The sequence below is a fragment of the Cryptomeria japonica genome, chromosome 9, assembly GCF_030272615.1.
Source record: "Cryptomeria japonica chromosome 9, Sugi_1.0, whole genome shotgun sequence".
Lineage (NCBI taxonomy): Eukaryota > Viridiplantae > Streptophyta > Pinopsida > Cupressales > Cupressaceae > Cryptomeria > Cryptomeria japonica.
Window position 1 is genome coordinate 195,288,887 of NC_081413.1, and position 15,800 is coordinate 195,304,686.

General features: G+C 35.1%; 1 protein-coding gene across 1 annotated transcript; it reads right to left on the reverse strand.

The window, feature by feature from the left end:
• Nucleotides 1-3,915: 3,915 nt before the first annotated feature.
• LOC131052370 (GDSL esterase/lipase At5g45910-like) lies at nucleotides 3,916-15,255 on the reverse strand. Its single transcript, XM_057987019.1, has 6 exons — nucleotides 15,015-15,255; nucleotides 14,551-14,760; nucleotides 14,294-14,442; nucleotides 13,912-14,185; nucleotides 13,635-13,819; nucleotides 3,916-4,128 (listed from the first exon to the last, which is right to left on the reverse strand). The coding sequence occupies exons 1-6, from the start codon at nucleotides 15,253-15,255 to the stop codon at nucleotides 3,916-3,918; spliced, it is 1,272 nt and encodes a 423-aa protein (XP_057843002.1).
• Between the last annotated feature and the right edge of the window lie 545 nt (nucleotides 15,256-15,800).

Here is a 15,800-nt window from a genome sequence, read left to right on the forward strand (position 1 = left end):
ATCATCAACTTTATCTAGAAGAGGTAGTGATGAAACTGACAGGTCATGTTGCCTTAGTGGAACCTTGAGTTGTTGGAGGTAGCCTCTCAATATGCGGATTTCTCTCTATAACTTGCTGTAGCGTCCTAAAATTGCGACACTTGCAATTTCGACTGCATTTGCGTCTTCACGATGGCGATGCAACATGGAACCTGAATGGAGACCCCGAAACTTGTTCATGACATCAAAAACTGCATTTCTCAGCACCCTGGCCTGATCCTCCTTGCACCCTGCTATCCCTGGAGGTGGGACCATGGCGCCCAGCGCCCTGGTCCCTGGCCCTATTTTGGGCCCGGTCTCTTTTGGGTCTCGGGTCTTTATGTTTGCAAATTGGAAAATAACATTTCCTAGTCGGCCTAAGGTCGGGAAAAATTAGTCTTTTAACCCTAATTGACAAGTATATAAACTACATTTCCCCTCTCAAAAAGAGGAGGACATATGTGAGCAAGGCGCGAAAGCGATATTCAAACATTCAAGCATTCAAGCATTCCTTCAAGCAATTGAGTATTCTAAGTCTCCATTCAAGGCTAAGTGTTGCATTCAAGACAAGGATTCAACCATTGAAGAGGAGATCACTTACAACACATTACATACTACATACATTACACCTTCACATGTAAGAATACAAACATTCTTACAACAAGGTATCAGTACTTGTTTACATTACAAACATTTACATTTACAGCATTCTCATTTCTTGGTTAATTCCAAAACCGGGGTTTGACCTAAAGGCAAACCCCTCATCCCTAACCCCCCAATCATCCTCTCTTTTCTGTATGTAGGTTACAGGTACGTGGCTATAATTGAAGATCTGGAATCCTTGTGCAGAGACGAACAGATCCACCTTCGTTTCACGGATTTTTCGGAGGACCGTGTGCACGCCGGGCGCCATTGTCCCATCAACTTTTGCTCAAATTTGCAGAACAACATCGTCTCGACATTTTACTGCTAATTCCAGGTCCACAGCTTCATATCATATTCCTATCTCTGTTTATAAGTGAATCTTTCCTACTTTACATGCATCCCTAGTTCAATCTTTCTATCTACATTTCTTTACAAAAGAGGGTATCCTTGATGTCTTAACCCTTGAAACTCATATAGAATCCAATCTTGCATTGCGTGGGATTGGATCTTGTGGGTTTCAACCCCTCTTTTGAATGTAAAGTCTCTCCTAAGTGAAAACCATCAACCCTAGTGACTCCCCCTTCTCTCTCCTTGGAGTTGGGGAGGGGAGAACTACTAGGGTTCGATTTTTCCGCTTTACACTTGCTATTCTTCTCAACTTCCATTTTGAGCTTACCATTAACTATTTTCACCATATCATTCATGTCTTCTAATGCTTGATCAATGGTGGGAGGACATAGATTGATGTTATCCATGTCAAACTCTTCTACAGTTATCTCATCTTCTGGCTTGTCTACTTTGGGAATGACAACCTTTATGATCCTAGATCCATCCTCATCTCTTGTCATTTTGGATATTATGGTGGCTGCCTTCTTCTCATGTTCGTGATCCCTATCCAGGTAGTTACCTAGATCAAATGGATCTTGTTCTTCTTCTACAATCACCTTATTTGACAATCTTTCTCTTAGCCAAGCAGGTATAGCGGATCTCTCCTCTTGAACCTGTAACTCTTTCAATCATTGTTCTTCTCATGGAGGAGATGTGACTTCTTTCTCATCATCATCTTCAATGTTCACATATACATCATCACCCACTTTGTCATTTACTGGCCTGGGTGAAGCTATATAGTTTTGAAGAACTTGTTGTTTCCCTTTATTTGTAGATTCTCTAGATTCGTTCATAGTGTTTGCTCCAACTTCTTGATTCTTTCCCATATTGTGTATGGGTGAAGTAATAGAGGAAGGTCGAGGTGTTGATCTTGACTTTTGCTTCTTCTTTGGATGTTCTTCCACATCATCTTCCTTTTGTCTAGAGTCCTTTGAATGAGTTATTTAAGTAGCACTGGCATGTTGAATTTCACTTTCTGTTTCCTCATCAGATGACTCTACATTTCCCATCATTTGGAGTGTTATCTCAATGCCTCTATCTTGCAACCTACATGCTTGCCATTCTACCCATTTCTTGGTGTTGATCAAGACTATCCTCATGAGTTCTCTCAAATCTGTAACTTCAACTTCAACCCAATTAACTTTCACTTATTTGTTCCTTTCCTTCTCATAAGTTGGAAAGAGGTGTCTTCCACTATCGTGTGTCTAATCAACAACATCAAAGACCTTAGTTTCTCTTATAATCTCAATAGGTAGCCTTGAATACATCTTCTTTCTTATCTCAAAATCATCTGGTGCATTTGTGAAATGATATTCTAATTACAATCGATGTCCATGCTTCTTTCCACTTGTCTTTTGGATGTTGTCATATGGATCAAAGTTGTTTCTCAAAATGTATGGCTGAAGGTGGGAAGTCATCAACTTTTCATCTATTTTCTTTGTTGCTTGCAAAGATGAACAAACTTCTAAAGATTTTCCTAATGGAATAGGGAAAGGAGCCTCTATCTTCAACTTGAACTCTTTTATACTTTATTGTATGCTACCAACTATCTCACCACTTCAAGTAATATCAATCATCCTGTAGGGTATCTTGGCAACTTAAGAGGTGGGCACGAGCATCCGTTAACTCTTATATAAGTAAATGTGGGAAATTTAATGAACCATGCTTTGAACTTCTCTACCAAATCTTGTGCTTCCGGGGATAGCTTCTAATGAATACCACCTTGCAATGTCCTTGTGATGTGTATAGTGAAGGAATCATTTTCTCTCGTGTAGTGTGTTTGATTGAGGTAGTGCAACTACGTATATGAATCACATGCTCTCAATTGTCCTGATCTGGTACCAATTGGTGCTCTATATGTTAGTCCTACATACTCATAAGCCCAAGCAATAAAGTATATGATGTATGAGCCCATGTAGAACATCTTTGTTCGCTCATGCCTTCTAAGTTGTAAATCATTATTATTTCTAATGATTCTTGTCCAATCGATCCTCTCTTTCTCTAGTTACACAATCTCCATGAAATAGAACATCCAAACCTTGAACTAAAAGGCTTGTAGAATCCCAAAGACTCAGATGAGAAGTGTGACTAAATCACCAAATTCTTTCTTGAAGTCAATCCGGTGGAGCTTGCTTGGAAGCTTGGATATACTTTTCCCACTCTTTGATAACCAATACTTGTTGATTATCCCTTGACACCTATCTGGATCATTGTCATAGACCACCTTTTCACTATCACTGCTCTTGTAGATCATGTTCTTGAATTGAGGTATGTGAAAGGCCTCACTCATTTCCTCTTCAGAGAGGCCAGCAATTTGTCTTCCATCAGGTTCCACGATCACTATCCTATTTGAATAATAATGCCTAGCACACTCAATGATGAGCTCATTGCATGACATTGCCAAAGGGAAGTGAGCTACCTTTACAATGTCGCTATCCATTATCCTTCTGGAATACCTTGTTGGTTTAGTCGTACATAGTGGACTTTGGAACTTCTTCATATCAATCTGGCCTAGATTGAGATTGCCTATGTTGTGCCAATGTGATGTGATCTTCGGTTCCAGGATGATGTTCTTTCAATCCTCCTTGATAAGGGTTTGCCTTATTCCAACCTTCTTGCACATGTGAGAGCTGGGTAAGTTAATTTCATGTAATGACATTCATTTGGAAATATGAATTGATTATCTAAGGCAAGAAGTCTTAATTTGGAATAATAACCTTGAAACCCTAGGCTACTTCCCTAACCCTTGATTGAAAGTAATTGCTTATAAAGCCCCTAAGATAATCAAAATTTAATAAAAACCCTCCTAATCAAGATCACACAACATGGATGGATAAAGCCTAGACCAATTTTGAACACATTATTTTATACAAGCTGCCAACCAAACTGCATTTCAAACCTTCGAAAATGCCTTTTGACAAACTGAAGTTTGCTGTGCAGGTCTAAATTTGATGAAAACGCTGCCAAGATAGTGTAATTCACTGTGATGTCCAAATTGCCACCTTGCTCAGATGGAATTCGCTGTGGCAAGGCTAATTCGAATGCAATTCTGGTTGAATTTGAAAATAATGATGTTTTCTGAATGTCCAAATCCAGTCAGTCTTGATCATATCACTGAATATTGCCACATTACCCAAACCGCTTGACAATATAACAGCTAGTAAGTAGCGATACACTGACCACTATTCCTTCTAATCTAAAATCGCAATTGTACTCTTGCAATCAGATCTCCAGTTGTCAACCTCAAAGTCACAGTGGCACCATTCTGTTGAATAGATGCGAATCGCTTATAAGAGGTTTGGGATCACTATCTCAAAATACAATCGCCAGAAGTGACGGTATATTCGCTGTCAAACAGTGATCCAAAATTATTGGAAATGAAGGCAAATTGGAGTCGCAGCATATAGAGGAGTTCGCTGTGTATAGAATGCAATCGCTGTCAGTTTTGATGTCAATTCGCCAGCATATGAAGATGATACAAAATGAATTCCTTGGTAAATATCGCCCAAAATCTTGTAAACACAAATCACTGTGTTAACATGAATATCGCCCAATCTTGATGATATAATTGATCAAGCTGATTAGGGCGCTGGTCTGAGAGCAATATCGGTTTAAGTTTGATCAATGAAACGATCAAATTTGGACTTACTATGATTTCAAAAGTAGCATATCTCACCACAATTGCTGGGCGAATTTCATTAAATGAATCAATGCCAATAATAGTTGCTGATTGTGGCGCATAGGGGATTCAACAAATCTATTTTCAAATGCAAGGCGCCAGATATTAAATGTGTTGTATCAAAGCATCGACCTTTGCACCCTTGAATTTAAGCGATTATACGCCAGTGATTAATTGTTCAATTCAATAATGATTTTGTGTAAGGCTTTGATTTTTACAAATCGAACCACTTATGTAATTAGCATCACTCCATTGAATGCAATTGTATATATCCATCGAGTTGACAAATGCAATGTGCGAAGTTCACCACATTCATAAAATGTCCCTTAATCGATCCTTGGTAAATGCATATAAATCATTAATCGCCTTGCTTAGAGTTTACAAAAAGCTTTTAATGGCGATAACGCTGGCCGCCTTGGTTTCAATGAGGCTCATCGAACTTTGCATGATAAGGCAGCGACTTCATAAGCTCGCATTTACATAATCACCCCTTAATTAGCATCTCTTCGAACTTGCAAACGCACTTCATTTGTGTAATCATTTTTATTAAATGCCTTCACCAATCCCTTAAATCGATTTTGATCTTCAAAATTTCACATTGAATGTAGCATCGTGGCAACTCAAGTGTTAGGATGGCGTAGTTGAATGCTTAAACTTCATCCTATGAGAATCGTTATTGTTTCCACCTTCATTGCATCGACTAAGCAACTTATCTCGTGCATAGTTCAAGTGTTGGGATGTGGTCTCTTAGCATGAATCACCTTTCTTTGTTGATTACATTGATTGAATGACTTGTATCGTTCCAAGCGTAACTCCCTTTTCTCTCACAATCAATCAAAGCAATAGCATAGGGCATTGAGGGCAATGACAGAATCATTAAAAGCAAAGACATAGTCATTGCTAGCAATGACAAAGTGATTGAGAGCATTGACAATAGCGTTTTCACGGTTTAGCCAACTTTTCAATTTTTCCGATTTTTAGTTTTTTTTATTTAAATGATCCTATTTTATACTATACCAAACTCTAAGGCTCTATTTGACAATATCTACAAAGCAAAAGAGGGTTCCCATTTACAATGGGGCGATGTTTGATTTAGTCACAAAAGTACGTTCCCCTCCATCGCGTTCTCTACTTTCACTTACCAACTGGCGATCCTTTATGACCATTCTCTCCTTGAGTGGACTTCTCTTTCGTCTTTTTTCTTTCAGCTATAATTGTCCTTTCTCAATGAGATTATTCACATGCCATAGCTCTCTTCCTAACATTGCTCTAGAAACGAAATCAACATGGGCCTCCTCATGACCCACGTCATCTTCTTTTTCAAACTCATCCTCTTATCTTCCACAATCACTTCCCCTGCATTAATGATTCTTTTGAGGTCTCCAAAACTGATTCACTTGTCCCTCTTAGCTCTCAATTGCTCAGGAGTCCTCGCACACCTATAACATCCTCTCCAGCTTTGAGAGAACTCTTTTGCTTCAACTTCACCCGTAGATCTTGGCGGATACTCTCCACTCTCAAGACTTCACATTCCGATGCAAATTGATGCAAGACAAAAATCTCTCTTGCTTCCAAACCTCAATACACAAAGGGACTTAACAAGTATACATACGCTCTGCTTTACTTTGCAATAAGAAATATAAATTTAACCTCTACAAATTTGCAACGCATCATTTACAATTTTAGCTTGTCAATCGCACTTCTTCCTCTCTATAGCTAGTTTACTCTCCTGTACAACATTGAAGCTCACACATCTTTTCTCTCAGTTTGCAAATTTTATTGTCTCTTCCTATCTACTATGTGTGCTTTGCCTTCCTCTGCAAACACTTTTCTATCTTGCACCACACCTTACACTCCTCTTTCCATACACAGCCCACATCACCACTCTCCTCATGGGTTGCTTCTCTCTTGTGCACCTTCCAAACTTCTCTTCGTCAGCTCTTTCTATCGACCCCCATTTTATATTTTAATAATATTTTCTGATTGCATCTTTCTATTTGATAGAAGATACTTTGTCTTCCCCTTTCAATGCCCTGATGTCTTCCTATTTCTACAATTTTCTTCTTGGACGAGCTCAATGTCCATTTGATCTGCACTTTGCATCCCCTTATTCACTACCAAATCTATCTGTCTTCCATCGATTTTGATTTCGTCTTCCAAAAGTTTGAATCTATGACTTATTAGCTTCATTGTATTTTCCATTTCAGTAACGTCTTTTTAGTCTACTGAATCCTTATCAAACAACTACGGCTAGGGAACTTCTTCCATGTTCTTGTTGGCTATGTATGCTTCAAAAAGCTATGGAATTTGTCTTACGCCTGCCACTTCATATGTTTGAAAGTTTCTAAAGCTCTTTCAACGTATCCATTTTTTAGCAAATCCTACATTCATGGTGATCCATGAGACCACATTTTGATTGATGGATGTCCATGCTTATTCCAAAGCTCACATTTTGGCTTACGCTGGTGGATTCATCTATCAATCATATTTTCTTAAATACTTCTACACGTAGCAAAGCCCAAAAGAACATCTCCATACTCCTTCCTTGTCCAGGCTGTAAATATGAAGAGTACAACCTTTCCATAATTGTATGCTAAGTTTTGATATGTCAGCCCTACATTGGAGAATGCCAGATTGGGGTAATCAAGTAGGCCATAAATACACATTGTCGTTTCACTGTAATGAAAATGGCCGCTAGGACAATATAGCCAACTATAGCAACCCAGAAGGTTATTGAGACTTTTAAGGACATTTCTATATTTTAAACTTTCCTTCTCACTTTCCATTGTCATAATCAAGCTTCTACAAGCCGAATGAGAGGTCGAACAAAGCCAAAATAAAATTAAGAGACGAGACTGACAAATGCTTTTGGTGGTGCTGATTGCCAATAAACTCATGTACTCCTATAGTGATGGGCCTTATAAACTCATGTACTCCTATAGTGATGGGCCTTATGACTCTAGACACATTTTATTTATATCCCTTATTGTTTTCTTGATCTTATCTTTCCTTATTCTCCTTATTTAGAAGGTATCATATAGTGATAAGTTGCCTTCCATTCTAATAGATGCAACACGTGATTTCTCTATTCCTATCTATATTTATTCCAAATTAATTTTTTCTTTTAGTTAAATTATCAACCATCTAATCAAAATTGAATGATCTTAATTGATTATTTGCTTGTTATTACATCAAATAGATTGAAAATATGACAACTATAGTATAAGTACATTTATATTAGGTTTCATTTATTGAATTTGAGAGGTTAGTTTCTTTAGATAAATATTCATAATTTTAGATATAAAAAATTCAATTATATTTATGTGAACTCTTTAACTCAAAATAATGCAAATCCTCAAATCTTTTAAGATCTTTCCATGGTAGGTTGCATTTTTATATTATGGAATATTTCTCCATCAATAGAGGTTGTTATCAAGGCAAAGGCATTTAAAATTTCTCTCTCTTTTGCATTAGCTTTGAGTCTACACATTTCAAAGATTTGGGAGTCATTTGGACTCAATGAGTGTCGATCTAGATGACCCTGGGCGAGTCCTAAGCCAAGTGACCCTCGGCGATTCCTAGGGGCCCAAACTCAACCTCATCCAAGTCTAGGGTGACACTTGCATGAGCTCAAGACCTGTGGACTCAACCTAGACTCAACAAGTCCCGATGCTTAGACTCAGTCAACCGACAAAACACAAAAATCAATTAAAAAACAAAAAGTTAATTGTTATAACTTGTTTTTTCTATTCTTTTTTTTATATTAACTTTAAAACCCTAAAAGTGAGCTCCTTTCATTGTATTGAAAAAATAGTGTGAGAAGAGTGAGTTGTGAGGAAAAGTAAGAGCACAATGTAGGACAACTAGAAAGGAGGGAAACTAAAAATTTATCAACAAATCATATTGGATTGGCTTAATACTCAGATTTGGTGCATCAAGAGTTCCATACCAGTGATTTGAAAGAGATCATTTTTCATTTCAAGTTTGTTTTAAGAGGTAAGATTTTTTTTTTTTGGAATTTTTGTGTTTTATAAGAAGAAATTTTAGTGTTTTTTTTTTCACATTTCAATTCAATTCCTTTCAAAGAAAGAGAAACCCATACATTTTTTTGGAAGGAAGTTACAAACTTAAGATTAGTTTTTGGAACAAACTCTACATTATATTTTATAATAAACATGACAATATTTTTTGTATTGGTTTATAAATGCTAATGCACAAATGTTCATTTTTTTTGTAATTATGTCTCATTGCAACAACCTTGAGCTCTTGAAAATCATATTTTCACAATGTTTAGTTCAGCTCCTAGATCAAAAATAGGTAGAAAGGATCCAACTTGGAAATATGCTGAAAAAAATTCTAGTGAAAAAAAAGGAGAGGCCAAATGTAAATATTGCAAAATCCTTTTTTATGGAGGCATTAAAGATTGAAACACTATCTTGCCCACATATGTGGCCATGATGATCAACCATGTGACAAAGAACCTACTGAAGCTATTCACAAGTGCCAAGTGCAACTACAAATATTTGAAGCACAAAAATAAATGAAGAAGAGGCAAAGGGAGGAGTTGGCAAGCATTGGTTCTATTGGAGAGGCTTCTTTGATTCTTCCATTTCATCCTAGTGCTAGTTCTTCTTCTAGTGCTTCTACTAGTGGTAGTAGGAGTATTAGCATTAGTCCTAGAGTTTGTAAACCTAGAATGGATTCATATTATGAGCCACACACTACTCCTCGTTCCTAACCATCACTTGAGAGAATGGTTTGGAACAAGTTGGTTCATGATGCAACTAGAGATGCAATTGGCCAATTTTGGTACTATTGCACCATTCCAGTGTTTGGAGCCAAGTAGTTATTTTTTATTTGATTGTTATAAATTTATGATTTTCTTTGTGTAATGAATTTTTATTGAGCATACTTATCTTAATTAATTTATTTTTGACATGTCTCCATATTGGTAAAACATGGTTGATGCCATAACTATATGTGGGATGAGGTTGAAAGCCCCTTTTCTATCGAACTTAAGTGGCCCAATTTTGACAAAAAAGGTTGTTGATGTAAAAGCCACATTAGACTAGCAGTGCTAGATATTGAGCAAGAAGGATTGCACCATCACGACTGATGGTTGGACTGATAGAAAAAATAGGATGCTCTTGAATTTCTTGTTTCTTTTGTAGGTGATTGATCAATCTACTTCCCTCAAAGCATTTAATAATTTGAATTTGATTCAATAATTAATATTTTTAATTTATGATTTATTTAATTATCATTGATTTTTCTTTATTTTCAAATTTCAGGTGGTACCATGTTTCCCAAGTACATTGATGTTTTGCACATTCAAAAAATACTACATTCCTATGTGAGGCTATAGAGCGGGTCATACATGAGTTAGGTGAGGAGAATGTAGTTCAAGTGGTGATCGATATTACAATAAATTATGTTGTTGCTAGTAGACTTTTGATGGAGAGACACCCAACTATTATTTGGTCTCCATGTGCCACCCAATTTCTTGATGTCCCATTCAAGGATATTAGCAAGCTTCTATGGATCAAGATGTGTAAATAAGGCCAATTTGTTTTATAAATTTGTCTACATTCATAAATGGGTCCTTAGCCTGATGAGGCAATACATGGGGTAGAAGGACTTGGCTCATCCTAGAATCACTAGATCTATTATCAATTTCATCATATTACAATCTTTGATTTAGTCAAATGCATCTTTGAGGAGTATGCTTGTTGATGAGGAGTGAACTTCCTCATCCTTTGCTACAACCACTACAAGGACTAATGTGGAAGATTGAAGTTTTTATGAGCTATGATTTTGGACCCCTTATGGAGAGTTTGTGAAGGTAAAATTTTCATAAATTCTACATTATGTTTTATTATTTATTCATATTTTTCTTTTTTTTTTCTTTTTTTAATTCGCACTTAAGTTAACTATTAATGTTTCACAATATTTTTAGTTCATTAAGCCCTTGACATTTCTCGTACAAGTTGTTGATGGTGAGAATCTTGGAATGGGCTACATATATGATGGCATGGATAGTGCCAGGGAGGTCATTAGATCTCTCTATGTTAGAGATGAGTGTATGGATCATCCTATTTGGGAGATCATTGATAGGAGATAGCACTTCTCACTTCACAAGCCCCTCTAGGAAATCACTTATTACCTCATTTTGACATTCCATTTCTACCTTGATTTTAAGGTGGATGAGGAAGTTCTTAATGGGCTCTACTTAGTGATAGAGAAAATGTCACATGGTGATACCAACACCATAATCCATGAAATGGCTCAGGCCCAATCTAATGCACATAAGGGGGGGTCTTCTCTCATCAAATTTATAAAGATATCTAGACAAAATTGTAGCTAGGTAAAAATGTATTTTGAGAGAATAATTAAATTTTATCCTATAGTCTTAAAGTTGGAAATCAGACTTTCTTCTTTTTCTAATGTGAGATAGATGGTGAAAAATGTTTGTTCCTAAAACACTAAATCTTCAAAGGATGGCTATTTTTATTTTGAACCAAGGAAGCAGTGCTTCCAGTTGTGAGTACACTTTAAGCATGTTTGAGCACATACATTCTAAGAGGCACAATAGGCTATCTATGGAGAGGTTGAATGATATAGTCTTTGTTCATTACAACCTCCATCTTAAACAAAGATATGTTTTGGACCATGAATCCACCTTGATGAACCTATTGGAGTTCAATCTAGAGTTTGAGTGGATCACTAAGTCTATAGATCATATCTTTAGTGATCTGGACATTGATTGGGTTGAGCTGACAAATAGAGAGGTTGACATTTTAGCCATGGTAGAGGAGGGGGGTAGAGCATGAGTAGACATAGGCACAATTGATGTTGGTGGCGGTGGCATGGAGTCACAGGAAGAGGCTGTGGTTGTTGAATCTTCCTGGACCTAACTTAGATTCCTTCATAGGAGGAATGCATGCTTCTCTAAGCCATAGATTTGTAGTTATTGTTTCGATATTTTTTTGGAGCATTTGATGTCATGGATTTCATATTCCATGATTTTTGTATGCATTTGACAATACTTATATATCTAAGTTTGTTATTCCCTTGAATAACAATTTGTGTTTACACTTATGTGATTAGTGTATACTTGTGTATGTGATCAAATTAACCTCTATTTGATGATTCTATTGTTTCATTAAGGTTTATTTTATAAAGGGTGTATGAAACAAGTTATAAATCCTTACAAATCTCTAAATTTATTAGGTTTTTCACATTTTTGAGTCTTTCCGAGTTCTTGTCAAGTTTTTTTATCGAGTCACCCTTGCCAAGTGTGCGTCGAGTTTGAGTTTCATTTATATGATATTTTTAGTAGTTTGTTTCTTTCTATCATAAATATCATATCACAAATGATTGAAAATTGAATTAGTTTAAACTTGTCCATGCCAATCTAATTAGGTTTCGTTCTAAGCTTTTTTTTTCTATATTATGAATGCTATTGAGTGCATTTTAACTATTCTTTGACATAGTATTAGAAAGAAAAAAATGATACATAATATTTGACAGCTTGCAAACACCTCCATTTTGCTTCTATGAATTTTGGTACAATTTATTGTTAGCATGATTGATGGTAAAGTTTAAAATAGAAATAGAACCTAGTCTTGTTTTCCTTTATTACATCTCCAATTTGTGGCACAAGTTGTTGTTTAATTGTTTGTACTTGTCTATCTTCTTCATCCTTTATCAACGCTACTCATGCCAAACAAGAACTTATACATGCATTGAAAAATGTTTAGTATACCTAATGCAGGGGATGCGTGATTCAAATAGTCTGAATGATTTTGAAAATAAAAGAATGAAGTGACCATTAAATTATCTTTAAGATGATTGTTCAAACTCTTATATGTAAACAAATATAATAAAAAATATTATACATACATGTGTTACCTATGCCTAAAATCCTTTCTTTAATATTTAATTTTCAAAATATTTTAATTATCAGTTTTCAACTACATATTTAGAATCTAAAATATTACTTTTAGAATTTTGAAATATATCTTGATGTGTATATGTGTCAATCTGAAGTGACTATTAAATTATCTTTAAGATGATTGTTCAAACTCTTATATGTAAACAAATATAATTAAAAATATTATACATACATGTGTTACCTATACCTAAAATCCTTTCTTTAATATTTAATTTTCAAAAATATTTTAATTATCAGTTTTCAACTACATATTTAGAATTAAAATATTACTTTTAGAATTTTTAATTATTAAGAGTAACACTTTTTACAAGTACATAATATCGACCTCCTTAATTTCTCCTAGCTGAGTTTGTTCTTTTCTGATGTTGTTTAATTAGATTCACTATTTTTTGTACAAATCTTTTGCTGTCCTGTTTCATCTTTATTAATATAAAATATTCTGGACCCATCAAAACTTTACTTATCTTAATGAAGAACTATAATATAAACAATACAAACATGATGTAAAAACAATACAGCTCTAAAGCTTTTAAGAATTTGGACTTAATTACATTTTTTATTTTATTTCTACAGTAATATTAAGCTTTTTTTCTCCAAAGTAATGAAGAACCATCAACTCATTCCTTGCATCAAGTGTATAATCTGAAAACAACTATTATAATACATATGCCAATCTGACAGGAGCACAAACTGATAAAAATTCTGAAAACAACTATCATATTAAATATGCCAATCTGACAGGATCACAAACTGATAAAAATGGATAAACCCAATGATATGAAAGCTTTGATATAACATAACAATAATCAATCTAAGAACTGAGAGGCTCTCATTAGGCTTTTCTTATTCTCAAATTGTAAGAACAGATTCATAGAAAAACTTAGCAAGAAATCTAGATTCGTTTTGGACTTTAGCAGTTCTTGTTTACCAATGGTAATGGTGAATTGTGACCTCTCCATTAATCAACATCTGACTTATGGCTCTGTAAACAGTCTCTGTAAGATGAATACCATCCCAGTTGATATATTCTTTAGGGTTAGGACACAAGTTTGCTGACACATTACAACTGAAAGGTGGGCAGTAATTATACTTTCCACCCTTTCCACAGCATACCCTGAAATTGTTTTTCTGCAATCCTGTAACATCAAAATCCAATGCTCTCAATTAAAAACCTGGCTATATATATTTTAGGGAAAGAATAGATAAAATGTTAAAAAATATGGCTCACCATATTTCTGCGGATTTCTTAAAATTTTCATTTCAGCTGAATAATAATCTGCATATACAATTGAGACATCTGGGTGATCTCTCTGCACATCTTGTAGCATCATTCTCAGAAGCTTGATATTGCTTTGAGAGAAATTGTTAAACTTTACCAGACACCCCATATCATCATAATCAGATGGAACATTACTTGGATGCGTTGCTAAATAGAATGGTGAACATCCAATAGGCAAATTGCCTGGAACCAAAATCTTCTTTGCATTTTCTTGAATTAACACCTAACCAACATCAAAGTTACAATAAAATTAATTACATAAACCATGAATATAAATGAATATAAATTCACTACAAAAATTTAATAAACATTGAAAAAAAAAATAACGAACCTCAAGGGCTGTCTTAATTGTTTGGATGATCAGAGGTACAAATGGTGTGACTTTGTCTATGGATATTCCCAGGCCGAAAGGTAAATTCAAGTCATTTCCACCAATCTCTCCAAGGATAAATAATGAATTTTCAAAATGTCCTTCACAATCTAAAATGATCATCATTAAATAATGATCACAAATTTAATATTATTAAATCATAATACTAATAATTACTTACATTTTCACAATAATAATACTATAAAATAGCAACTTACCTTCTGTACCAGAACAATACATCTTCTTAAAATCCTTGAACCATTGGATCTGAGTGCTTAGGCTGAAACTTGTAATGATGGGTATTACCTTCTCTAGAAAAAACAAGGCATTCAAGGCTGTGGCACCAGCAACAGCAAAATTCACACCAGAGCTGTAGTCTGCAAGTCTTCTTAAATATGGAGGCAAAAATGACAGCCCATATGCTTGGGCTAACCATACAAAACAATGCATCAATATCAAAACCATAGAAATATCATTAAAGCCTCCATAGAACAAAATCCCATTTCCTCAGATCAATGTTCCATATTATGTCCATCCACATAACCAAACTTTTAGCTGAAAAGTCTTAGCAGAATCATATTTTTAGTAAAGATAAAACCCATGAAAATGGTCACATAAAGGAAAGATGTGAGAATTGGAAGCATACCAATAAAATCAATAACAAGTCTGCCATTATTTCAACGGCCTGTGGCCTTGTTGAAATAGGTCTCTCCATAAGAAAGTTCTGCGATTGCACTGAGTACACCAGGACCAGAGATAAGTAGGTTCCCTGTATCAGCTAATGAGTCTCCAAACTGGTATATTGAACTATAGCAGTTAACCTTTGGTTGAATTACATCCAAACTGCCAACCATGATGACAACTGAAAGCAATGCAATAATTTTCAAATACTGACTTGCATTGGTACTTCTCTTGAACTCCATATCTCTAATCTGAAAATGCTCAAAAATATAAGAAAGAGATGGAGGTCAGTCCATATTTATAACATAACATAACCAAATATAGTATTTAGTTGTAAGTGGCTATCTATATATAATATTTAGAAAATTCAGAGTTGTTGGGTAATAATTTGTCTGAAAACTGGTCCTGATTGATGTGATTGAATAGGAGTCAGTTATTGTCCTATTGTTTGCTGTACATCTGCAGGAAATGTGGGGTCTTTTTAATATTTAGTAACAGTTAAGAATTACTGTTTGTACAGCCAATTTGATATATTATAATAATTACAATATTCGGTATTTGATAGGACTCGAGGTTTTGTAAATGCAGCCTCCATTGAATAGTTCTTAGAAAGGGAGATTATATTATTTTGCACAATTATTAGGAGAATAAAATTGAAGTCAACTAATTATTCATGGTTAGTACATTTATTGTTGCGTAGAATTTCATGCAATCATAAAATAAGAATCAAGGAGGATAATAGAGTACTGACTCTACTATGATTAGGTTGTTTTTTATTAGACAAAAA